The following is a 26,198-nucleotide window of genomic DNA, read 5'->3' as shown; positions in this document are numbered from 1 at the left end:
ACTGGGTCACACCAACTGTTAACTTGCAAGGCAAAGTAAGGGCTGGCATAGCCCAGAGCAGATTGCTTAGGTGGGTAACAGGCTGATGGTGTCAGGGAACTGACACGCAGTTAAGTACAAGCATTTCTGCCACTCACAGAAGGTGGGGGGTAAAAACTTGACTGAGTCATGAGTACCCTGAAAGGCATCACAACTTCTAACATTTCCCCTATTATTAATTATATATTTTTATCACACACACACACACACACACTGTATTACCATAATGCCTAGGACCCCGCCCATGGATGAGGATCCTTTTATTCATCCTCTCCCTTAAATAAACAGTGCCAACCTTTCCGTTCTCTAATTCACTCAGAAATCAACCTATGGTTCTAATCATTTTCATCTCCAGTCTCCTGACCCCTTCTATTTCTGTTCTATGTGGGATTTGCTGAAGCATTTATGTAACTTAGGAGCACAAATCCTATTGACTTAGGCTCTATTTAAAATCCCAATCGGTGTTTTTGGAGACAGAATGACCAGAAATGTGAGAGTGCAAGTGAACAGCACAGTCTTGCACTTCAAAGGGACATCGACAACCTCAAAGTAATATACTGTAGACAAACAGACTTCCTCATGTACGTGCTACTTGCAACCTACATTATTAAAATTTGAACAAACTTTTGAAATTCAATTACTTTAATGATTTATACTGTTTGCTTGCATTTTTTGCAGCTGGGACAAAAACAAATGAAGTAAGTCTGTATTTTAGTTTTTTGTTTTTGTTTTTTTACAAAATCTAACTTTTCAGCCAACTTTGAACGGAAAGCATCCCATTAATGTAAGACATAAATAACCAACAACAGACGCTATGATTTGTGCAGCTCAACACTTGATAGTTTAATCTTAGGTACCTCTACTTAAAAAATACCTATGACATTTCAAAGTGTTTCCCCTTATTCTTGAGACCAATAACAGGTTCAGGCTTGATAAACGTGGACAAAGGGTGCTGATACCAAATCCTTACTCATATGGGTAGTCACTATGAGCATAAATAGTCTGCTGAGCAAATATGGCAGAAATGAGCCCAAAGTGAGTAGGACCTTATTTGGCTTCCATGGGTGATCAATGCTCTGAAAAGCAGAAAGGTTATGCGTGCTCCTCAAAAATGATTTGAAATGATGTGTATAATTCATTTTCACAGCAAGTGATTAAACTGTAGCTTCCCTGAGATGGGAATTCCTGTAGTCAGATACGAGAAGGAACTAAAACAAAATGTGATGTTATTTTCCATTCGTATCTGCCATGGGATATGGTGCGTGTGTTTTTTTCTTCAGTTTTTTTACATTTGTAACTGATGCAGTAAGTTATGGCAAGCCCTGGCAAACCCTGGCACTGCATCTGTGGAATAGCTTTTGCTAGATTAACATAGCCAGAATCAGCAGGAAGGCCCAGATGAGAGTTCAAGACCTTACTGCACATAAAAGAAAAAGAGAAACATTAGACTGCCTGCTTTTCGGCGATCCCTCTGGGTGTATTGTGGGGTAATCGGCCCATTCAGCCTTGTTCCCAGAAGATACAGCAGGCTAGCCAGCTGCTCTCAAATAGCTACAATGGTGCCTGCGCTATCTACCCAGTCACTGAAGATGTTTAAATTGGGTAGCAGGCTCCTTGCACTGTGAAGGATTTATTTCAGGTAGAAGGGATGGGTACTTTTGTTGGGCGAAAGGAGGTCAAGGAGCCTGCAAGGGGAAGAGAGAGTGGCCCTAGAAGAGGAGCAAAATAAGCCTTGGATAATTCAGGTAAATGCTGGGCAAGGATCTGGGGCCAGTTCATCACTCCCCTGCACCTGGGGCAGTCACCTATGCCAGTGAAAACTGATTGCCAGGTGGGTGCATGTCATGACCACATCAGAACGGGAGTGCCATGTCACACTGGTGTCAATGAGGACACAAAGGGTAGGGCAATGGGGAAACACAGCCACAAACAGGATCAAGTCACTAGACAGCGGGATCCTTAAAAGTGCCTGTTGTTATCAGATACTCAATTCCCACTGACTTTCAATGAGAGTAGGACTCCTAACTCTCTTACACAGTCTTGCAAATCTCACCCACTTAATATCCACCACTCTAGGCCACCTTCTTCGGTCATTCAGGCGCAGGATTTGGAATTACTGCACCATTTGCCTGGTTATATCTTATAACATCAGGCCTCTTATTCCCTTTTGTTTCAACAGGAGGTTTTCTGTGATTTGTTCTTAATTATTGTAATTGAAAAGAGCAATTTTGTTAAGCTCATCTAATTTCTGTAAGTAATTAATTGCCCTTAAAATTGCTTACCCTGTTTATTTCCTTCCTTCTAACTTTGCAAAGACGTGCCATAATTATTCAAAACACAGTAAAGTATAACCATGTATCTGATTGTTTCCGCATGATACAGATTCGATAAGGACTTTGGCCACATTTGCATTTTTCAAGCAGGGCTTTGCAGATAAAATACTAAATCTGTGAATTTTTAAAACAATAATCTTGACGAATGGTTTCATAGCAAGACCTTGGGTATTTAATATCTTCCAGGACACTCTCTCAATCAGTAATTATTGATTGGCTTTTATTTTGGAAAGAAGACACCTATCAGTGGAAAGATTAGTGCTTCCTATTGCCATTCAACATTAATGTAGCCATCATGAAAACAATAGCTAAACAAGCAAAAAACCCGATAATCTATTATTAAAAAAACCCCTAAAACTCCATCCAACAGGAATGGACAAAATATGATGTTGCAATGATGCAATGATGCAAAAAAATATGATGCAAAAATATGATGTTTACCATCTGGACAAAAATGTGCATCAAAATAAATGCAACCCCAGGTGGTTTTCCATTTCAAAGACATAAAATATTAGCAATTTTCCTTTAAGGTGTTTGCAAACGCTGCACACTATTAAGAATAGAATATGTAGCACATTTGCTTGGTAGGACTCTTGTAAGCACTTAATTTTGTGTATGTGCAGCAGATGAATGTCTTTCTTCTGGTTTTGCATATTAGAAATTTGATCATGCAGGGATGCAGATGTGGGTTGTGTGACAGGAGTACTGACCAATCTATAGGGCTGCTGAGCATGATGCTTTGGTACATAAGATCCAAAAAGGTGTAGTAAACTGACTGCTAAGCTTGTGAGAGCACTGTGCCAACATGCATTAGAAATTATAGGGCCATAAGGAAACGTTATGATCACCCATTCTGACCTCCGGCACAACACAGGCCAGAGACCCTCACCCAGTAACTTCATCCATCTAGCCAAATAGTCTGTGGTTAAACTAAGTGAATAATATCACCCCTGATGTGGGGTAAGTGACATAGGATCTCAGACCCATTTTCAAAAGCACCTAAATCACCTAGGGTACGTCTACATGGCAAAAACCAAGGTGAGTCTCAGAGCCTGAGTCTACAACTTGTGCTTGTGCTATGGCGCTAAAAATAGCGGTTTAGATGTTCCATCTTGGGCTGGAGCTCAAGCTGTGAAACATGCCCCCTCCCCACCCCCCCAGTTCAGACCCCAGGCTCCAGCGCGAGCTGGAACATCTACAGCTACATGGCTACTGAGCCCAAGTCTGTAGATCCAGCCTCTGAGACTCGTTACTGTGGGTGGGTTTGGGTTTTTTTTGCCATGTGGATGTACCCCTAGACACTTGGAAATTTTTCAAGTGAAGCTGGAACTTTCTGTAAAGTTTCCAAGTGACAGAGAATCCCCCATGTCCTTTGGGAAGCTGCTCCACTGGCTATCTGTCCTCACTGTTAAACTTTTACACTTTATTTCCAGTCTGAATTGGTCTAGCTGCAACTTCCAGCCATTGGCTTTTGTTATGTATTTGTTCCTTAGTATGAGATATCTTTTCCCAGTGTAGATTCTCATATGCCTCTATATACTTTGGACGGAAGTACTGGAGGAAGTGAGATTTGAACCTATAGTTTCAAAAAGACTATAATTAGTCCAAACAGGCCAGTTAGACTCTTACACTGTCTGGGAAGGATAGAATTAGAAGCACTGCTGTGTCGTGGCTGGCCCTGCTCTCACTCTTCCTTCTCAATGATGTGCTCGAATAGCCCCTCCTCCTGGTTAGTCGAAGTAAATGGAAATCCTAACCATCACTGTTATTAATACACATTATGATGAATTCATCAGTAGGGCTTTGGGGTACAGGGTAACAGAAATATTCACTTCTACTACTGCAAATAATCATTTGCATTCACTGGCTTGCACATCAACACTTATCCCTGGGTGGTGCCCTGGCTCATCCCCATCGCACCCGCTTCCCGGATATACTCAGGAGGGCTTGGTGTGGGTGCACAAAATCCCCCATTATTTAGCACTGTGCACAGGTCTCGGAATAATGGGCCCGATCCTTAGTGATCATCCTCGCTTCCCCAGTGACAGGAATTGAGGGGTGCCGAATGCCTTGCCGGATTGGGCCTTACAACCAAGCCTTTCGGCTCAGGTGCTGGGCTGAGCAGACTCTGAGCACGAATACGTTGGTACTTTTTCTCCGCAGCCTTCAGCACCCTGTAGGATGAGCCACAGGCGGAAAGTTATACAGCATGATCTCTGCATGTTGATAGGCAACTGTCAGTGCAGAAGTCATGAAGGATTAAAATGTTTCTTTTCTGCAAGATGAGCCCCCATCTGAAGCTGGTACAATATTACTGCCAGAGCCTGCAGCACCACTAACCATTTCCAAGAATTGTGTCTTCAGGTGATCATACAAATTGCTACAGAAATTAACAAAGATTTAATATACAGATATGAAAAGTGATCTCTATTATCTTTGTATTGTCATTTGTTTTCAAAAACACACCTATACTACTGAAAAATTAATCTGGCTTTGGTAAAATGACATTCAACAGAAAAAACATTAAAAAAAATCCTTACCAACATTACTGACCTATTCTCTTATTATTAAAGTGGAAGGAAGCTTAAAAAATTAGAATCTAACTTACTTTTCACTGCCCTGAAAGCAATTTGTTTACTTTATCGCATTTCAATCCGATTGGTATATAAACTGGATCCATCAGTTTCACTTTCTGTTTTGCATGATACTGTGTCTGAGCACAGATTGTATTAAACATTTCTGTAGATTAATATTCATTTTTTCTTTTTAAATTTCATTATTTTTTCTTTTCAATTTCATTTCTATTTATTAAAGGTTTTCTAGGTACTTTTAAAAAACCTAATTTTGGGGCCTGAACTACTCACAACTGTGTCTTTAAATATGGTACATAACGAAAATATGAAAATGCGTTTATACTACCCCTACACCATATATATAATACATCATTGATGAAATGCACCGACTTCAATGGCAGTTACAGGTGCTCAACACATTCCAGGATTTGGGTCACTGTATTTTGGTTGGATCAGTTAATTTCAAAAGAAGTTGTTTCCCATGGCTGTAGTAATATGAACAGATGTGCCATCTACAGACTCATGAGTTAATCATAAGCTGTAGCTGCCTTGGCAATCAATGGAGAACAGGACATGAAAATGGGTAGCATAGTTAGATGGGCACTTTTTCAAAGTGGCTTGTCATTTTTAGTGGCTTCATTTCTGGGTGCCCAAATTTACACACCAGAATGTGATTTTCAGAAGTACAGATTGGTCTATCCCTAATGTTAAAAAATCATAAACCAGACCCAGCAAAAGACATAGGAGTGGCTTTAAAAAAAATCAAGAGATTTTTTAAACAATAAGAAATGGTGATTCTTTTCTTTGCCTCCTATCTTTGAGCCTTTAGGACCCACATTTCCAAGCATATTTTCTGCAAATATAGGAGACTAGAAACTTATTTTTAAATGAACGTTGCAATTCTCACATAAGCACATGACTCCAGAAGCTGGGGCTTTAAGAAAAAGATTAACTATTGCGAGACACTTGATTAAACCACAAGAATTCAACACATCCCAGGAGCTGATAAGAGTGAAAGTTGTAAGGAGCTTCAACTGGAGTTGTGGGTTATCAGCACCTCTGAAAATTAGGCCAGAGTTTTCTAAAATTGGGTGCCAAAAACGAGAGAATATGGGGGCCCAGTTTTCCTTCCCAAGCAATGAGTGCCACAGCTTGGAAAGTTGGCTGCTCTTGGTACCCCCCTATGGAAACAGGCAAACAGCCATTCTCCCTATCCCGCAATCGCATTTTGTGCTGCATTGCTTTATGTGACAGAATCTATTAGCGTGCACTAGGCTACCAGATGTCTCTCTTCAGATGACAATGGTGAGATGAGAAATATGGCTCTTGTTGTGGGACAAATGATTCAAGAGTGTGAAAAATAATTATTGTAGTTGGCTGAGAGAAATTGGTTTCCCTTAAATTAAATTCTGAAAGGACTATTTTTTTGGTCTGTAAAACTTTAGTGCTCGATCCATCCTCAACTCCCGTGGAATTCAATGGGAACTGAGGATGTTCATCATCCCATTGGATGCACTGTTGTATTAATTTAGATGGAATAAATAGGACAAAGGTGTTAACCTAACTCAGTTACTGCTTAACATTAAACAGTGTTAAACAAGGCCTGGGGTTTGGTATATAGAGACTTCAGCCTGCTTAGTACTATGGCAAACATCATTAATGTTTTTTAAAAAATTGTATGAAAGATACAGAAAAGAAGGAAAAACAGTTAAAACATTTGAAATGTAAAGTATTAAATAAGGCTTTCATTTTAACAACTTTTTTGTTTCTTTTCGTTTTAGCTGGAGAGAGTTTTAGAAGGAAAAGCCCTCTGTTTGATCGTCTCTTAGAGGGTATCAAAGGTAGTAACAACTGTCCTTTTGGGGAAGAGAGAAGAAGTTATCTGAGCTGGGATGGAGCTGTGGTTAAAATTCCATTTGATTTGATATTAGGTGGTATTTTGGATTTGGCTGGACTGAGATAGGTGGTGATATTATTCAGGTACCTTTCTTTGGCTTGGTTTGGTTAGGACATTTCTTACAATTAAGATGATGAAGGCCTGAGATCCCAGGAGATGATGTATGTAGCAGCCATAATGGTGAAGCTTGCTTTACCAATAGCATCCATCTTCTGTTCCCTTTTTTTTAAATTTCATTTCTCCTTCCCTCCAAAAAAGGCTCTTTCTTGAAGGACCCACAAAGGGAATGGTGGGTGGAACAGACTACCCTTCATTATTTTGCCTCCAATTAGGCCTAACATTCAACACGGCAATTTCGATTCCTTAATTTTTTTACAATTATCACAAATTGGCCCAATTATTATAACAGGGCTCACAGTTGTGTGGGATCAGGTCCTCAGGATCTCGATTCAGGGAAACACCTAAGTGTTGATTTCAATGGGATTTAAGCATATGTTTTCCTGAATTGGGGCCTCAGTAACTAACACCATTCTTTCTCGCTTAGAAAATAGCACAAATGGAATAAATAATGATCCAATGGAACTTGAGTTTGTTAATTCAGTGTTTGTTGTATTGCTAAAGAAAGAGGAATGCTAGAAGGTTGACACAGAGCAAGCAAGCTGCAACAACAATAAAATGTAGGTAAAAGGATTTAATGCTGGGATAAAACTATCTTGAGGTCCCTAATTAATTCTCTCTTTTAAAAAACGGAACTAACCAACAAGTGGAAAGTTTGGGTACCAATAACTAACATAATGGAAAATAAATTCCGAGGAGGATGCTTTTTGTATGTGCCGAGATTTCCTTTGATGGACATTTTCACTGAACACAACTCTCCAGTCCTACTTCTTATTCTTTGTGAAGGCCCACCCTAACTGTGTTTTAAAGGGCCTCCAACTGACTTCAAAGCGAACTTTGAGACGGGTTTTGTATACTATGTCTATAAAATGACAGTGGCACAAAATGCATGGAAAAAGGGAAGGAGAGTTAAAACAAATTGAAAACTCCTGATACACGGCTTCATTTTTTCATGGGTTTGTAACTGCACTTGGCTATAAAGGCATATATTTCACCCTTCCAAAATAGATAAAATAAAACCTCACAGCCACATACTGCACCATGGGAAAATGTCAGTGACAGCAGTTTGGCTAAATGGAATGCTAGCAAATCTAACCACAGATAGAAAGCAGGACAATTAAAAGTGTGGGAGTGGCAGGGGTGGGGGTGAGGGGGAGACAACACACTGAGATTTCAAAGAAAATGTTACCCTGTTTAAAAAATAGAATGCATGACTTATGGGCTCTCGTTTTCTGGAATGATGAAGCATGCTTCAATCCCTCCCCTCCAGCCATTCGGAAGCACATTAAGATTCCTGCATAACTTTAGGTATGGCAGGTGTCCAAGATCATTGAGGAATTCTTTCAAACTAATTACAGAATCTGCCTTATATTAATCAAATAATCATTCCATCCCTGGAGCCAATACTTTCATAATAGGATCAGTTTTGGTTACTGTAACGGCCCCAAAATGATGTCATGCATAATTCCCAATGACACTAGACTACAAACAAAGTAATTCAAATGGCAGTAGGATGAGGAAAGCAATCCAAAGGGGAGAACATAAGCACCCTCCTCTTCTAACAGTACTGTGACCAGAATAACCATTATTTAAATATTTCTGATTAAGGAGCATGCCTCTTATCGACCTAATGTAATTGTGTTACAGCCGTTGGGGAGGATGGGGGGCGGGGGTTATAGGAAATAACATTCTTTTTCACAAAGAACAGATATTAAACAAATAGGAAAATGTCTGAAAACATGAACAAGCCTTGGCAGGTCACAGTGTTTGCAACGGCCAGCGGAGAAGAGAATGCATCAAGGCCCTAGTGCAGTAAAATACTGACACATGTGGCTAACTCTGCGTGGTTCCATTGAAATCAGTGAGACTACCCCTGTGGTAAAGTACCTTGCTGGATCAGGGCCTAACTGCACAAAGAGATGCGATCCTTTGGTCTATAAGGCATTCTGGATTCATGTGAGTATCAAAAAATACACATGTGTACCAGGCCCCTGAAAATCTGGGCCACATTCTCTCTTGTGCCCAGCATCCAGTGAGCACAATGGGACAACTGCACAGCGACTAACTGTGGCTCCCTGATTCCATGGCTGGCTCTGCACTGGTTCAATCTACTTTAGAGCAGAGTCAGAGCTGTTCTAAAGTGTTCCAGGCAGCAATGCCTCCCTGCCAGGGACCATCTCCCAGCTGGAGATCTCTGGAATGCAATGTTGTTCTATACCATTCTCTCTAATCTCCATGCAAGAGGCTATGGGAGCGTGGGCATGGCATAAGAGGCAGACAGATTGGCTTTTCACCAGCTGGGCACTCCTCATGCTGCCACAATCCCCAGCTTGGAAGATCCATCCATCTACATGTAATACACTCTCCCAGTGAGTTTGGAAGGATAGTGGACAGCACTCATCTATGACGGAGCAGTGTATAACAGCAATACACCATTCCTTTGGTCCCTGAAAGTTAATTTCATTCTCATGCACAAGGTCTATGCACCACTCCAGCCCATTAAAACCCCCAAAATGGGCCCATGGCACAGAGGTGAATTTCGTCCTGACAGAACTAGTCGAGACATTCTCAGCTGGCTTTATCTTTCCTCTGCCTGTTGAGACTTCTTCATACTTTTCAATGGCAGCAATTTTGTGGGTGCAAGTTTATGGCCATGACTATCGAATCTACCCACCGCTCTACCTAATAATTTAGCGATCAGCACCTATAGAACACGTGTTATGGTAGTTCTTACTGGCAACACTGCACATGACTTAAACAACTTAAAGAGTGAGACTGCTGCAGGGAAGAGGGCTAAAACCCATTCCTGGCTAGAATCTCCTGAAGGACAAAGAGATGTGAGACGATTCCAAGATGGAGCCATTTTATTTCTTTATTACATTTCATAATATTCTATTCATTTAAAACCTTCTGAAGCAATCCTAGTTTTCACTGAGACTGAGCCCTAAATATCTGAAAACATAAAGAGGGTTTTTGTTTTGAAACTTACTGAGGAGGGGACGAGAGAGTTAAAACCAGCTTTATCAAAAGACCCCAGTTACAAACTTGTTATAATTACTTAATACATACATCATGATGGTGCCCAGATGCTCAGCTAGGGCACAGTGTCCTATTGTGCTAGGCATGGTATAAACATAGGGTGAACCCTGGGTCTATGGAAGTCAATGGGAGTTCTGCCATGGACATCAGCAGAGTCAGGATTTCCCCCACAGATGTAGACACTGGCCCTGCCCTAAAGTGCTTATGGGTTCTCCATGAAATCATAAATTTTCCCATACAAGATGAAAACTTTTCATTTGGAATTACAAGGCAGATCAAGACTGTCTTAGACCATGGCAAGGCTGCTACCCCTCCATACTAAACTACATGCCTGAAGAGCCAAGACAGAATGCTGGACTTATTTATTATTGGTAGCACGCACTCTGTGCTGGACTCTTTCCCAACACTTAAGGAGCGTGCCCCCTGTTCCAATGAGAACACAGACCAAGGACAAGCAAGTGGACAGAGCTCAGGGGAAGGCTTTATACACTGACCTAAAGCTACAAACTAACAGATTATAGATTTATCTTTCTGAAAACTGCTTGTCAAGCTGGAAAAGGTAACATGGGTGAGAATGAGGCGGCTTCTGATCCATCTAAATGTCAAGGTGTTTCCTTGACTCTTTGAGCATAACTCATGGATGCTGAGCGTTAAATGGCTGGACTTTCAGATTCTGCCATGTTAGCCCAATAATAAAGCCACTGTACCTCATGGTTTAAGGCTCAGGATGTTTATTTCTGCAACTCTGCAGAAATCCTTCAGCCATACAGCACCTGGCTCAGACGCTGCCCTTTCAATGGCTCTTCTGTTGGCACAGTAATTCATGGTACCCCAGGGGACATCCCAGGGCTTATCAAGTTGATTCGCTTAAGTGGAGTTATTTGGCTATCCATTTTCTATGTCTCATAATGTATTTCCAACCTTAAAGTGACATAAGCAAGCACCAGATTGCCAAGGTGCTTATTAATTGCCTATTCAAATATTTTACAGCTTTTATTTTTACATCGCCACAGGGATTTGAATATTTTGGAGTTGTCAAGTTGGCTGGGGATTTATGTTGCGAGAACTTTGTCATAGCTTAATGCAGAACAGCAACAGGAAATGAAGTGGGAGAACAAACTTCCATTCAGTTCCCCTAATGCTGTAAAGCTGTCGTACAAATATCACAGCCAAGCTCTTCATACAAAAGGCCTTATTTGTTTACAAAAATAAACAAAATAAAAACAATACTCATCAGCGATCTAACATTTTGGAACCACACTAAAGGCTCACAGAGGTCAGCCAAATTTTTTGGCACCTACAAGTTTTTGTTTTCATAGATTTAAGACAAAAAAGGACGATTCTAATTATATTGTTATATAATTCTTATACAATTTAGGCCATAGCATTTCACTTAGTGATTGCGGAATGAAGCACATATCTTGTAGTCGAGCTAGAGCATATCTTTCAGAAAGAAACAAGGAAACTTGATTTAAAGACTTCAAGTGATGGAAAATCTACCACCTCTCTAGATAAGATATTCCAATAGTTAATTACCTCCAGTGCTATAAATCTATATTTATTTCTAGCCTGAATCTAATTTCTAATTCCAGGTAGGTACTTATAGAATGTGATCAAGTAACCTCTTAATCTTTTCTCAGGCAAGTTAAATAGATTGAGTTTCTGTCTTTCACGTATTTTAAAATGAAGAATGTTACTGGTAATGAAGCAACAGGTTTGGAAAGATATCAGTAAGGTGTTTTAAAACATTTTTATTGCTTGTGTTTTCAAAGCATTTTAATTTAGTCAAATCAGGAACAGACATTCATCTGCCAAAGAACCTATAAAATATTTTACAATGACACTGTAATTGACATAACCTGTAACATAAATGCCTGGCATTTTAACAAAGGTACTAGAGATTAGCACAAGTAAAGATAACTCAGTAGATTATTGTTATCTTTGCCTTAATTATTATATTAGTTTATTATTAATTATTATTATTTTAATTTAGAAAAGTTCTGAGCTTTCTGGACAGGTGACCTTGAAAAGATTCTTCTCAGACAGCAAGTCTACACAGCTGATATAATATGAGTAGTAAAATTGCTAGTCCCGAGTGTTATTAAATGTATTGTTGATTTAAGATCTGATCCTTAGCTCACTGAAATGAATGGGAAGACTGCCACTGACTTGAGCTTTGGATCATCTACACTCTTAAAGTGGACTGATTGTTCCTAGTACCTAATATAGCCAAGAGTCTGAAATAGTGCTGACGGAAGAGGGGGCATTGTGGTACCTAGCAGCCTGCCACCAGATCAGGAATGGACAGTAATGACACATGGTCAAAGGGGATCACAGCTGAAACACAGAACATAATCATGTTCCCAGGCAGGCGGGGGAGGGAGGAGGGTTGTAACCTGTCACATACCTGAACGGAGTGGTTTTTTCTTACAGTGGCTTTGGCAACACTTGTTGTGGCAGTGAAGTGTCCCAGAACTGAATGGACAGCAGTAAGGGACTGGAAATGGATGTAAAAGATACCACCCGTAAAATCAAACTTTGCAAGCTTCTTTGTTGCGATATCACCTGTACATCCAAGTTCCCCATGCCAGAACACCTCACTTTCCCGGGGCACCATGCACCTTCTGCTTCTGTAAGCAAACAGGAGCCAAAACTGGTGGATCTGGCAGCTCCACAGTCTGCTCCCAACTTCCACCAGTCATTGGGAAATGTCCTGCATTTAGGAGCTCATGAGCAGGGGCTGAAAGGGGGATCTTAGAGAGCTCAGCCATTTCCCTGCACCCACAGCCTCTTCTATGGACAAGTAATTGTTTAGGCTGCCACAGTTTGTCAAAGGAATCTCCCTTTCCAAATAAACTCTTCTCTTATCCCAGAGATTTTCCATCTGCGTTGCAAAGTGGAGGCTGAGAATATGGAAAGAAACAGGCTTTGCTCAAAGAGATCTTTCTAATTGCCCAGGACATCTAAGGAAGCGCCAGCTGTATTAAGAGAAAATGAAATAAACCCAGCAGAGAGACATGTACTGCTGACCCTGAAATGAAAGTTCAGTATGGATAGGTGATCTACAAGAGAGATGGGGCATCATGGGAAAAAACTGAAAGGGAAAAACTACAATAAAAAATACAGCGTGAGGTTGAAGGGATACAAGACCCAACCTATTACTCCCTTGGGGAAGGGAGTTAGTGGAGGGGCAAAAGGGGCAGGGCACGTGGGCTTATTAACTGCACAGAGCCAGACAAAACACAGGGAATCTTAGGTGTAGTCTATGCTACAAAGCTTTGCTGACATAGCTATGTCGGCTAGCAGTGTGAAAAAAATCGCACCCAGTAGCCGCCATAGCTATGCCAGCAAAAGCCCTAGTGTAGGCACAGTTACACCAGAAACAAAATCCTTTTCCTAGAAAGCTGATCTCCTTACACCAGTATAGCTATGCTGGTAAAGCATATGTAGCTCAGACAAGCCCTTAGACTCAACCCCATGGGGCTCAGAGCATCCTAGCAGAATGCCCTCCTCTTCACATGTCAACCTAGGCTCCCCGCTCCCTAGCAGAGATGCCTCATGGCCATGCTGCTTGGTCTATGGTGAAGCACCACTCCGTTCCCCTCCTCTGCGGATTGCATGTTAATGCTTAGAGTCGCTGCTCTGTTGCACCACCTCTGCAGAATTACCGGGAACACCCACATCTCAGGGGTTACACTCAGGGGTCACTGGAGCTTTGTGGGGAAGGATGAGGGGCACTCTGCAAGGCTTTCGCTCCCCTTCTGCAATTTCCAGGGGCTCTCAGCACTGCCCTTCACCATGCCCGCCCCTGCTACAAACAACTGGTCTTTGGAATCGGAAAGCTGGGCTGGGGGTACTGCTGTTGCACGTCAAACCCCTGTCCAGCTTGAGAATTTTCCGGCAAGTTTAAAGGAAAGCACCGTCTGTGAGAGCAGATACAGCTGCAACAACAATAACCTCTTGGAGAAACGTGCTATTCAGTCATTATATAATGAGTTCCCTTCCCGTCCTCTCCCTCCCCCCACCTGTCAAAGAGGGGATGAGAGAGCCCTTTAGTGGAGTCAGATATTGTTCTGTCTTGCTCTCTACACAATGAAGTGCTGATGACGACCATTTCCTCCCCACAAAGTTCATTAGATGGTCTTATTAATTAGTTGACTCCACATCCTACCACACACTGCCACCTGAAATCTCACTTGCATTTGTAAAGCGTGCAATTAAAGCCATAGGCATTGTCACAGGCAGGCACTGCCGGGCATTAATATTCTATTCAATCAATAGCTAGACAATATGATGCCGTGCCTTGGATGCTCACCAAAGTAAAGGACAATATACGTGCTGTGCAGAGAGCACACAATTTTGATCTTAGGAACTCCAGTGGCGCTCCACTAAAGCCATATGGGTTACTTTACGTTTGGACTGAGGGCAGAATTTGAGCCAATAAATCTACTGCAGAGAAACAAATCAGAAGTAGGCTGTGGCACTCAAAGCAGAGAGAAGTAATAGCAATCCACACTTCCACTCCTTTTCTGCACAGTACTGAAATAATAATTGCCAAATTGTAATTCCATCTGACATTGGCTGCAGTTCCATCTTACTTTAAAGAACCTGGCCGTTGTTCTTTTCAGTGCGGGCACACATAACTGTGCTATGCAAAACTGAATGAAAACGGCCACCACTCGTCTTAAACACACACTAATGCCGGGGCCCTTTACAGACAGGCCTTCATCCTCCTCCACCCGTTCTTGCTCATTATAAACCACTTCTGCAGTCAAAAACAGGATGACATGAGATAAAGACAATGCCTCACCCTTTCTTGTCATTTCTGTCAAGAGGGTTTGTTACAGTATACTCTGTTCAAAGAGTAAGGGAGCTGTAAACAGAGAGAGAACTGGGGGGAAAAGCCACTTACTTGATATTGTCGAGACAGCCGGATTCAGGTTTCAGGATGGCAGTATGATGGAACATTTTATAGAGAGCAATCCCCAGGAAGATTACATTAAGCTGGAATGAAAAAAAAAAAAAAAGAAAGAAAGAAAGAAAGGAAAAGGTTGTGTTACATGGCAGAAGTGGGGGGGGGGGGGAGGAAGTGAGTCTTTTCTTTGTAACAGATGAGTTGCTCTGGGAAATTAGTTCTCACTACAGTTTTACAGAGACTAAATCATAGATGATTGCCTAGTATTCTATAAAGGCAAGGCAGCTTGCCGAATGAGAGAACAGCAATACAATAGACACTGGATGAAGCCAGCCCTTACACCAACAGCAGCGTTTCAAGTGATGTTACAGAAAATTAAAAATCTTTGCTGTAACTGCTCTTCTGTGGCTTTGTGGTGCATACTGATGACAAACCATTCCAGGTTTGTTGTTCACCTGCTCCCATGGAAAGGGCCACAAGGCCTGCCTTCATCCGGGGTAGGGGTGAGTATAAATTTTCAAATACAGAGTAACTTGGGAGATGGTGGGCAAGCGACTGTTAGAAAGACACACTGCAATATAATGACCGAGAAAAGGAGCTTGGTCTATGCTGTAAAAGATAGGCTGTGATTCACTAGCTCTATGCTAGAGAGGCTCCCAGTGATTGGAAATGAGTTACCAAAGACCCAGACAAGAGGTGGCAATCACAGAGGGAGAGGCCTTTTATAAATGTATTTAATAAAAATATAGATTAATGGTTCTGTACAGAAACATATAAAATACGCAAGCCACTACATCCTTCAAACGGCACGATCCCCTGATTTGCACACAACTGGGCTGTTTTTGTGTGTGACATATGATAGTCACTACAGATTTAGCAAGTGGCACAGGCCTCAACCTGGACGGCTAATGAAACACTCTGGATTGAAATAAAAACCAACTACAACATCTGCATTGAAATGAGTATGCTCATTCCTTGCTGTGTTGGCTGAACTATTTCATATTTAAAACAAAGCATGATTTATATAAGCCATATTGTAGTGATTTCAGTATGGGCAAACTCCAGCTGTCTCTAAAGTTTGGTTCTTTACCTTGTTGCTATGTTATCTGATATGGTGACAAAGCGTGTTAACTGTGAAATTACACTTATTTTGTTTTAACTTCTAAAGCGAGAGAAAAAAATCTTTTCCATTTTTGACTTTGCTCCTATTTCAGATTTCCCTTTGTGCATAAACGATGTACTGCTTCATCCTGGAATTCAAAGGGATGAGCATACAGTGGTGTCAAAATAGAGACCAGTGCTTCTAAACGTCTGATAACATCAAACAAGCTTTGCAAGAGACTATTCTGAGCAAGTGTCCACAGCACAAGCTCGTACTGAAACATACTTTCCTTTCCCCAACAGGTTTTGATCAAGTATTTCAGAATGCACTCTCTTATAATGAGTGTCTAATTGCTTGTGTTAGGTGGGGTCAGATAAGAACATGCTTTTCCCAAATTAATCTATGTAAATTCAAGATACAGAGTGAAAGTTTTATTTCTTGACCTGGGAGATGGAGTAGTTAATTAGGAGTTCTTACCATAATTATCAAGGTCGCTGGTCCTATAAAGCTCCAAATGAAGTAGGTGTCAAGTCTGAGCCAACATCTGTAATGAAACACAAGGGATAGAAGGCATTCAAGGACTGAGCGCAGGACATACATCAAGATTGAGCGAGTGACAGAGAAGAATGTGAGCTGCAAAACATTCCACTGGGAAGACAGGAAATATTACATTGCTTGTTCATTTAAATGCTGAATTATGTGCCCAATTTCTGACAGTGCTATTGATGGAGGAAGATAATTACTTCTGGAGGAAGCAGGGGGGAAAAAGGCACAGGGCCTAGTTGCTAAGGCCTTTCGCATCTGTCATAGAAAACCGTATATTAAAAAAAGAGTGGGGGGGTCAGGAGGAACTATGAGCAGCCATTAAATCTCTGCTCTTCTCTCCAATTATAATGCAACACAACCTGCCAGTCAACTGTCAAGCGAGCTGACATTTTTCTGTCAAGAAGATCTGAGCAAATTTGGTGCAAAAAGGAAATAAATTTTGGTACTGGAGAACTGAAGATTAGATTAATTAGATTCAGCAGCCTCACTTTAGAGGTTTTACTGCCCTGAACCTCCCGAGTACCTTGTTGCCCCCAGTGTTTCTAAGGTTGCAAATGATCTTCAGTATCACATAAAGCTGATTCATGACCTAAAACTAAATTATTAATCACTTAATTTCAGCTGCACTTAATACTTCCCCAATTTTTAAGGCCCCTGGGAAATTATATTTCCATTCCTAGTTCATTCAGGATGACAGGAAGATAAAATGGAAGTGACTAGTCACAAGACAGATGAATATAAATTCTGAGGAAGCTACATATGATGTTTAAAATAATGTCTTGTCGTGTTTGTCATGTTACTCATTAAAGATGTGTTTATAAGGGAAAAACTACTAAATTGTAAAAAAATACTTTTACCCTTGAAATTACGTGGATTTCCTAATTAAATAAAGTGACTAGAATTGTGCATATCAGTTTTTCCTGAGAGTATATAGCATAAGACAGCAGTTCTGATCCTTGGGTCTGGGTGGGGTCCTAGTCAACTCAGCTGAACTCCACAAGGAATCCAAGAAACGTAGGGCTGCAAGGAACCTCAGGAAGTCATTTTGTCCATCATCTTGCACTGAGGCAGGGCAAAGTAAACCTAGACCATATCTCTCAGGTGTTTGTCTAACCTGCTCTTAAAATCCTGTTCCACAACTTCGCTTGGCAACCTCTTCCTATACTTTGTTAGTTTCTATAGTTAGAAAGTTTTTTCTTTTATCTAGCCTAAACCTCCCTTCTGCAGATTAAGCCGATGAGCACAGGGGTCTGTGCTAGCAGATCCAGAGAAGGGGTCAAAGCCTGGAATTGAAATGCTACGGTGAAAACAACCCGTCTCTTTGTACACTGAAGAATTTCAGGATTCGCAAAATCAAAAATTAAACCATCAAACTGCAAAATTGTAGAAACAAGGCTTTTGTTCCCAACTTTACCAACCTAGGGCTCATCTATGCTGCTGGCTTCTTTCAGCAGCATGCGGGGTACAAATAGCAGCGCAGACTGCGAGGCACAGCTTAGGTGAGTAAAGACACTCCTGAAGAGGGAGGGTATGTCCCAGAGTACATACTTTATATGGCTCTCTACTCACCCAAGCAGTGCCTCCCTTTCCACACCACTATTCTTGGCAGTGGAGTGTCCTGCTGCCTTTGCTCTGTGGAGCCTTTCCCATCTGCTAGACAAGACTCTGGCACAGGGAAAGAGTCTGGCAGTAGGGAAAGACTCCACCAGCTCCCTGCTGCAGGGAAAGACTCTGGAAGCAGGGAAAGGCTCCGGCAGCAGTCAGATGCTGAAGCCTCTTTCCACGGCTTCCCCCCTGCCACAGCCTTTCATTGGCAGGTGTAGCTACACGACGCAACATGGATGCAGGCCACTTGTCACTGCGGCATGTAGCTACACATACCCTACATACTGCCACCAGCAGTGTGTCGTGCAGACGTAGCCTTAGGGTCTGAATGGCTATAAAAATCTAAACTGGTTATACACCAATATAATGATATTTGCACGGAGCCAAAACAGAAACCGGAGTGCGGAGAGATTAAAAAATATCTGCTACTTAGGATCTAACTCCTGAATTGGAACTGAAGCCGTGCATCAACATCCTAACGTGAGAGACATGCTGAAAAGGGTTTCTTAATGTCAAGACAGGAGTTCTGGATTTCTGCCGCCTTGGTGGACGCTAAAACTGCTTTAGATGTGTCTGGCAGTAGCTAAGCACAATGAGTGATTTCCAACTCTTTCTGTTTTAAAATGTCTTATTACTTGTATTGCAGCAGCTTCCAGAGGCTCTCACTGAGATCAGGCCCCACCGTGCTAGGTGCTGTATAAACACACAGTCAGACCCAGCTCTGAAGACCTTACAGTAGAAATTGACTAGACAGACAAAGGAAGTATTATTACCCATATTTTACAGATGGAGAACTGAGGCAAAAAGACACAAAACGATTTGCACAAGGTCTCAGAGCAGGTGTGTTGGCAGAGGCAGGAACTGAACTCATGAATCATTGTCTGGTATCTTAACCTCAGGAGCATCCTTCCTTTCAAAGCATGTTTCCCTGGGGTGGGGCAGTGGGAGAGGGAGCAATAGCAAACCTATACAAAAAGTCCTGGGTGCTGATGAAGACCTTGATGAGGTTTTGGATCTTGAACTGTTCCATCCAGTCAGGCTACAATGTATGGCCCCACTGAAGGCGAAGGAGTTAAGCCAGCCAAAGATCTGGCCTTTTGGTCATTTTACTTGATAATTTTTTGGTTGACAGGTAATTATTTGGGGAAGCGTAGAATAACACCGAGACTCTAAATTCACTCAGGAACACGGGATCTGCCAAACCCATCACTGTACCTTATAACAATATTGTCAGTTAAGGATAGGGCATTTTTTGTGATTTTAAAATAAAAATTCTCCAAGTATTTCAAACTGTATCATACATTTAACAGGGAAACCATCTGCCAGCAGGCAAAATGACCACATCTCACTGTCTGCAAATCCTGCTCAGCAGGTTGAGGGAGCATGGTACATTTACAACTGCAAAGCAAATTGTTCCTCCTTGAGTACTTAGGGTTTTTACTAGCTCTTGGCGAGCAGGGTGGCAAAACTCCCCTTTTTTAGCTTAATAGCCATATGGCCACAGCTGCTGGTGCTGTTTTTGGCCACAGACTCTCTCATCATAGGTCTCTGACCCATACACTGTTCCTCAAGGCCAGCATTGTGCCCTTCCCATCCACTGGCAGCCCCGCAAATCATGCGTCTTGCCTGCTTATCTGCCTCACTTGTAAAACTGTGATGCAGTCCCGGAGCCTGATTCTCCACTGGTGTAAATTAGCACAGCTCCATTGACTTAAATGGACTGTGACTAATAATGGATCGTGAACAGTGAGGGGCATGAAGATGGCTGATTCCCACAGCTGATTAGAACCCGAAGGAATGTTTGAGAGTGGTGTTTTGCTGTATGCGCTGAGCTCTAGTTATCAGCACTACCATCACGAAATGAAAACAGGGCCTTCAACTGAATTCTGCAGAATACAGAAAAGCATGTTGATGCACCATGCATTTCTCCTTCTCTGCTAGACGGCTACACCTGTTTACCTTTCCCACTCTGTCTTACATTACAGGGAAAAACACAACACTGCAAAAGGAGGAAAAGGGTAACTGAACTCAACGGAAGAACAAAGTGAGTGACTTCTTTTGTGAGCAGCCAAGTCATTAGTGGCTCAGACACTCAATGGGGAGTGTGCAGTTTTGAGCTCTTTAGAAAATCTGGCCCATAGATTCCAGAGCACAAATCTTGGTCATGGGGTGGATTCTGTGGCAAATTCTGTGGCTGTGGAATGGCCAAGATCCAAGTGTATTATTTTTTATTATTTGCATTTTGATAACACCTAGCCAAACCATGGCCCCATTGTGCTAGACATATACAAACACAGAGTAGGAGATAGCGCCCACCCTGACATGCTTACACTCCTCACAGACAAGACTGGAGCACGGACTGTCAAGATTAGCAAAGGTTCTTTTTGCATGCAAACCTTAAAGGTTGCATTGCAATTTTGCAGTTGTTCTAATGGAAAGGTCTCTTTCTAAGAAACCAAGTACCGCTCTTTTGAATGACAGATGGAACTCTGCAGTAATATGTCTAATCCATAAGGGGGTAAAAAGTCAGTCTTTTTGTGGTCAATTTATAATGATGTAACTATGAACCCATTTAGTCAGACCTCATTAAAAATGCAAATTAAGAACAAAACATCAAAACTTGGGCATCCTGCCAATTCATTCACAGAGATGTAAATCGCTAATCAGACAAGTACCACACTGAGCTTTTCTTTCCTTAAAAACAAAAGCACAAACACAATGAGCTGAATAAATGAACTCCTTGAAAGAAGGAAGCAATCAGGCAACTCAGCTCCAAAAGTTGCTAATCTCAGGATGCGGAACTACTTCTGACCATAGCACACAGCTGCAATCTGAACGCTGACTTGTAATATTGCAAGTTTACATTCCAACAGCCATTAAACAAACGAGATGCTTCTGCTTTTAGCACATGCATATCATATGATCTGACATTCCACGGATGCTGCATGCACCATACATTTTACAAACAATAAAACCATTCCCTTCTTCTCCAAAGAGATGAACAGACACGTTCAGTGCTGTGCTATTAAGGTGGTGTGTGGCATTGCTTTTCTTCACTTTTTAATTTCCTCCCTCGCACAGTGACAAGTTAGCTATCTTCAACCAACACTTTTTTGCAAGTAATAAAGGCTACAAACGGTTTGCTCTGTTTTTTGCATGAAGAGAAATCAAACACTAAAGTATCCCTAGTGTGCATTAAATGGAACCAATAAACAATCATTAGCTGCCATTGGACCATAACATTTGAAGAGATCTAAGTAAGCGTACTCTTCATGGGAGTTTGGGAGTTTGCTTCATAGAGCTATAGAGCCTCCATCACGGTGTGTGGTAACAGTAATTGGATATGTATGTATAATACATGCCTTTGAAGGGTGGAAAATGCTTTCTCTTTTTACTACATTTCAGTGTTCAGTGTCCATTGCTCCCAAGGGCCTGAACAAGCAAGGAGTGGGCAGTGTAAAAACTGAAGATAAAACAAACATACCGCCCTATCAAAGGCATACCCTTTAGTTAGCAGTTATTTTTCAACAATATGATGCATAAAATATAGGAAGCTGGACACTGAAGTTAGCGGCTGTGACATCATGATAGATTTATCATTGTCAACTGATACCCAGCTTTATCGCATACCAAAACAAAACAAAAGGCAAACAAAGCCCTGGCATGATGCAGAAAGGACTTGGCTCGCCACAGGATGAGTTTACCCACAAGTATGTTGAATAAAAAATACTAAGATGGCCAATGCCTCATTCCTCTTCCGTGAGCTCTTTAATGGGCATCAGTATAGAATACATGAGGGGTTATGGTGATAGGACAGTTTGTTGATATCAGGTTTGGCTAGTCACATTACTTAAGTGAGTTATGCAGGTCGTCCCAAAAGAGAGCCAGTTAAGGCCCTGATCCAACAAAACATTCAAGAATCTTCCTAACTTTAAGCATGTAAGTAATTCCATTGAATTCAACAAGACAACTCACATGCTCAAAGTTAAGCACACACATTAATATTTCGCTGGATGGGGGCCATCATCTAAAATGGGAGCCAATCAAACCTTTCTGCCACACTGCATACCCTCAGGTATTTTGCTCACACTACGTTATAGGGAAAAATTATTGTCAAAGTTTTTTAAAAAACAGTTTAAACATTCCCCCTTCCTTTTGCAGATCCGCCCAGCACACAGCTTGACACTTGGTCTGGGGACTAGAAGGAAGGATTTGGCCATCAGAGAGGCCAAAACAAATGATACAGCATCATCAAACTCAATCTTATTTTGCAGCTAAACTAGAGACCAGTCCCAGGTGGTGATTTGTTTGTTGTTCATGACATTTGCTTTCAATTATCTGTAAGAGCTTCAGTTTTCTCACACTGCTAAGAAGGAGACCTAGACTGCACGAACTGTTCATGACCTAACAAGCCTGTTAGCTCGAGCACTAAAAATAACCATGTGGACGTTGGAACGCTATCACCTTGAGCTTGGGTGACTAGCCTGAGTCCCCACCGGAGCCACAACTTTCACACTGCTTTTTTTTAGCACACTAGCTCAAATCCTGGTAGGGTGAGTCTGGCTACCCATGCTGGGAAGCTCACTGTCTGCTGCAGTGTAGACACACCCACTGTCTGCAATGGGGTTCTATCTATTTCACCTTTACATACGAGACAACACAGAACCAGGGGAGAGATGCACACATTTTTTTGTTAATCTAGGTGCACTGTTAAATATCATGTATTAGGGACGATGGGTAAAAAAAGGCTAAATCCTGCTCAGCTAGCTGTCATGGATAGCCCGTTCAGCTCCAAATGGGGAAATCTTTTAAGGTAATCAACATGCAGCTGCCTAGTTGCAGATCATAAACCAAAGTAATTAGCCCCGCGTCTCATAATCTGGCTGGTGTGAACTACTCCTAAAAAGTCAATGCCAGCCCCTGATGTAATTAAGCTTAAAATAGTATCACTATTGAACAGCTACTACAGGATGTCAATATGAATACCAGAGCATGGGATGCTATGGAAAGCCATAAACAACACATGATGAATAAGGGAATAACACAGGAGCAAATGACCATTTTCTGACAGTATAATCTGGGCGTGTGTTATACTAGCAACAGATTAACAAACTAAGAAACCCCCAAATTCTACATTAGGCATCTAAATTGATCATTCGGAGACATATAATTATTGTGACCAAATGCTAGACAGAAAAAGATATTTTATGAATAATGTTAGAAACTCTATAAACTCTGTTTAAAACATATACAAAAAAGGGGGATACAAGAAATATATTCTGCAGATTGTCTCAGAAATAACCAAGCAACTTCTCACAATTAAATTATGTATGCCTGGCATATAGTTTACCACAAATTCTAATCACTTCTACCCTTCTAATAACATTATACAGCAAAATACATCATCATCCATCAACCAGATGGAGCATGTTAGTTATACAAAACATCTAGTATGTTTTTATTTTCCACTGTTAGAACGTGATAAAATTGACCACACTGAAATTACAGATTATAAACAAATACTTTATGCTTTATAAGTGTCTGCATAATATTTTATGTGTGTGTGTATTAAATAACGAGAAAAAATTATGGTATAGCAAGGAAAGGAGATTTTTCTGGCTTGAATATACAATGGCTGTATTACTCACAGGTGGAAAATTTATGTAGTTCATCCCAGCTGAGGGTCAATAAAATTTCTGAATGTTCCTCAGATGATACAGAGAAATTACTGTAGGTAGAGGTGGTTGGAAAATGTTTTTCCTGTAGACAAATTTCTATTTTTCAGTGAAAATTTGAACATCAAAATATTTTGGTCCCAAACTGAAATATTTCAATATTGAAATGCCACCATGGTGTATTATGGGAGTTGTCGTTTGGGTGACTCATGCTCCCATTCTTCACTATAGTCCGAACTCCTTTGTCAGACGGTATCTCCTACAACCCGCTATGATATCATCTCATTATGAGGGGGAGATGTTGTCAGGATGATGAACCTAGTCCATTAAGGAGAATGGGGGGAGGGGAAAGAAGTCAACTGAACCACAACTCCCATGAGGCACTGCAGCAGCAGATCCAAATCAAAATATTTCAGGTTTGGGGCATCCAGTTTGTTCATGAAAAACTGAATTTTTTCTGAGCAATCTGTTTTTGTGAAAACATTCATAGAATCATAGAATATCAGAGTTGGAAGGGACCCCAGGAGGTCATCTAGTCCAACCCCCTGCTCGAAGCAGGACCAATTCCCAGTTAAATCATCCCAGCCAGGGCTTTGTCAAGCCTGACCTTAAAAACCTCTAAGGAAGGAGATTCTACCACCTCCCTAGGTAACGCATTCCAGTGTTTCACCACCCTCTTAGTGAAAAAGTTTTTCCTAATATCCAATCTAAACCTCCCCCACTGCAACTTGAGACCATTACTCCTCGTTCTGTCATCTGCTACCATTGAGAACAGTTTAGAGCCATCCTCTTTGGAACCCCCTTTCAGGTAGTTGAAAGCAGCTATCAAATCCCCCCTCATTCTTCTCTTCTGCAGGCTAAACAATCACAGCTCCCTCAGCCTCTCCTCATAACTCATGTGTTCCAGACCCCTAATCATTTTTGTTGCCCTTTGCTGGACTCTCTCCAATTTATCCACATCCTTCTTGAAGTGTGGGGCCCAAAACTGGACACAGTACTCCAGATGAGGCCTCACCAACGTCGAATAGAGGGGAACGATCACATCGCTCGATCTGCTCGCTATGCCCCTACTTATACATCCCAAAATGCCATTGGCCTTCTTGGCAACAAGGGCACACTGCTGACTCATATCCAGCTTCTCGTCCACTGTCACCCCTAGGTCCTTTTCCGCAGAACTGCTGCCTAGCCATTCGGTCCCTAGTCTGTCGCGGTGCATTGGATTCTTCCATCCTAAGTGCAGGACCCTGCACTTATCCTTATTGAACCTCATCAGATTTCTTTTGGCCCAATCCTCCAATTTGTCTAGGTCCTTCTGTATCCTATCCCTCCCCTCCAGCGTATCTACCACTCCTCCCAGTTTAGTATCATCCGCAAATTTGCTGAGAGTGCAATCCACACCATCCTCCAGATCATTTATGAAGATATTGAACAAAACCGGCCCCAGGACCGACCCTTGGGGCACTCCACTTGATACCGGCTGCCAACTAGACATGGAGCCATTGATCACTACCCGTTGAGCCCGACAATCTAGCCAGCTTTCTACCCACCTTATAGTGCATTCATTTTGTCAAAAACCTAATTTTCTAAGGAAAAGCAATTTGGACAGAAAATTTTCAACCAGTCTTCATAAAAGGGTGTTTTCCTTAGTGTGACTGTTGCTATTTTTCATATCATCTCAGCTGTAAAGCCAGACACTATTAGTGCATGTATGGGGGAAAAATCAAAATAACAACTAATACACTTGAGAAAGCTCTCAAATTTTCCACATACAGTACTAAAATGTTACATTTTTAAGCTCTGATATTTCAAGAATCATCAAGGTAATAAGCATGTACTAAAACTGAAGGTGGAAATCAACAGCCAATTTTTCCACCTTTCAGGATTCAAGCAGAGATGGAAGACAATCTAGCTGTGATCTTGGATGGGTGGCATGAGTTTGGAGTGACAGTTTTACTGGATTTTACAAGCTAAATTCTCAGGTGTATACACCAGTGTAAACCTGAAGTAAATCTGCTGAAGCCAATACAAGTATTTCACATTTCTAACAACGTAACAGATTAAAATCTGGCCCTAGTTGTTACAAGTTTCCTAGCCCCTCACTGTTTATGTTTGTTACTGAAGTGTGGTGTAGTAACAATAACAGCTATAACTGGCCTGTACCCAGGTCGTACATGGAATATGTTGCTTTAAAATTCTACCCTGACCGTTTCTATTCTAATCCACGGTTTTTGCAGCTCACAGCTCTGAAATTTTCCAACTGCAGTATCTATACAGAGGTGACTTTTTATTTTGTTTAAAGTTGGAGGAAAATGGGTCAGTCATTCTCAGAGCACCAGAGGACAGGAATTATGACTTTC

At 41.4% G+C, this 26,198-nt stretch overlaps 1 protein-coding gene across 19 annotated transcripts in view; it reads right to left on the bottom strand.

Moving 5' to 3' along the window:
- The window catches only part of ADGRL3 (adhesion G protein-coupled receptor L3), an 815,007-nt gene that overhangs the window by 90,770 nt on the left and 698,039 nt on the right, over positions 1-26,198 (bottom strand). For all 19 annotated transcript variants that reach the window (XM_084625891.1, XM_084625888.1, XM_084625889.1 and 16 more), the window contains 2 exons: positions 16,493-16,559; positions 14,911-15,002 (listed from right to left, as the gene is read on the bottom strand). In XM_084625891.1, coding sequence (XP_084482017.1) covers positions 14,911-15,002; positions 16,493-16,559 — 159 coding nt within the window. The remainder of the gene's footprint in view (positions 1-14,910; positions 15,003-16,492; positions 16,560-26,198) is intronic.

Source organism: Lepidochelys olivacea (genome assembly GCF_965140295.1).
Source record: "Lepidochelys olivacea isolate rLepOli2 genome assembly, chromosome: 4".
NCBI lineage: Eukaryota > Metazoa > Chordata > Testudines > Cheloniidae > Lepidochelys > Lepidochelys olivacea.
The sequence above is the reverse complement of the archived record's forward strand: the minus strand, read 5'-3'. Positions and strand labels throughout refer to the sequence as shown.